General features: G+C 51.5%; 1 protein-coding gene across 2 annotated transcripts in view; it reads right to left on the bottom strand.

The window, feature by feature from the left end:
- The window catches only part of M6PR (mannose-6-phosphate receptor, cation dependent), a 7,674-nt gene that overhangs the window by 5,802 nt on the left and 1,503 nt on the right, over nucleotides 1-369 (bottom strand). For both annotated transcript variants that reach the window (XR_003096041.1, XM_025214392.1), the window contains exon 4: nucleotides 286-369. This exon is cut by the window's right edge and continues 68 nt beyond it. Coding sequence is in view for 1 of the 2 variants with exons in the window: in XM_025214392.1 (XP_025070177.1) it covers nucleotides 286-369 (84 nt within the window). In the remaining variant the exon portion in view is untranslated. The remainder of the gene's footprint in view (nucleotides 1-285) is intronic.

Consider the following 369-nt stretch of genomic DNA (forward strand, 5'->3'; position numbering starts at 1 on the left):
GAGGTCGAATGGTCACAAACTACTTCAAGATCGTTTCAGGCTGGACATAAGGAAGAATTTCTTTACTGTCCGAGTCCCCAAGGTCTGGAACAGCCTGCCACCGGAGGTGGTTCAAGCGCCTTCATTGAACACCTTCAAGATGAAACTGGATGCTTATCTTGCTGGGATCCTATGACCCCAGCTGACTTCCTGCCCTTGGGCAGGGGGCTGGACTTGATGATCTTCCGAGGTCCCTTCCAGCCCTGATGTCTATGAAATCTATGAAAGGCCCCAGCAGCAACTCACGTAATGAGCAGAATAGAGCCAATGCTGAGGCGAGAGTCTTCAGGTGGGCAGGCCACACTGCTGTCCATCTCAAAGAGGTAGAAA

Source organism: Alligator sinensis, unplaced genomic scaffold (genome assembly GCF_000455745.1).
Source record: "Alligator sinensis unplaced genomic scaffold, ASM45574v1 scaffold1129_1, whole genome shotgun sequence".
In the NCBI taxonomy this organism is placed as follows: domain Eukaryota; kingdom Metazoa; phylum Chordata; order Crocodylia; family Alligatoridae; genus Alligator; species Alligator sinensis.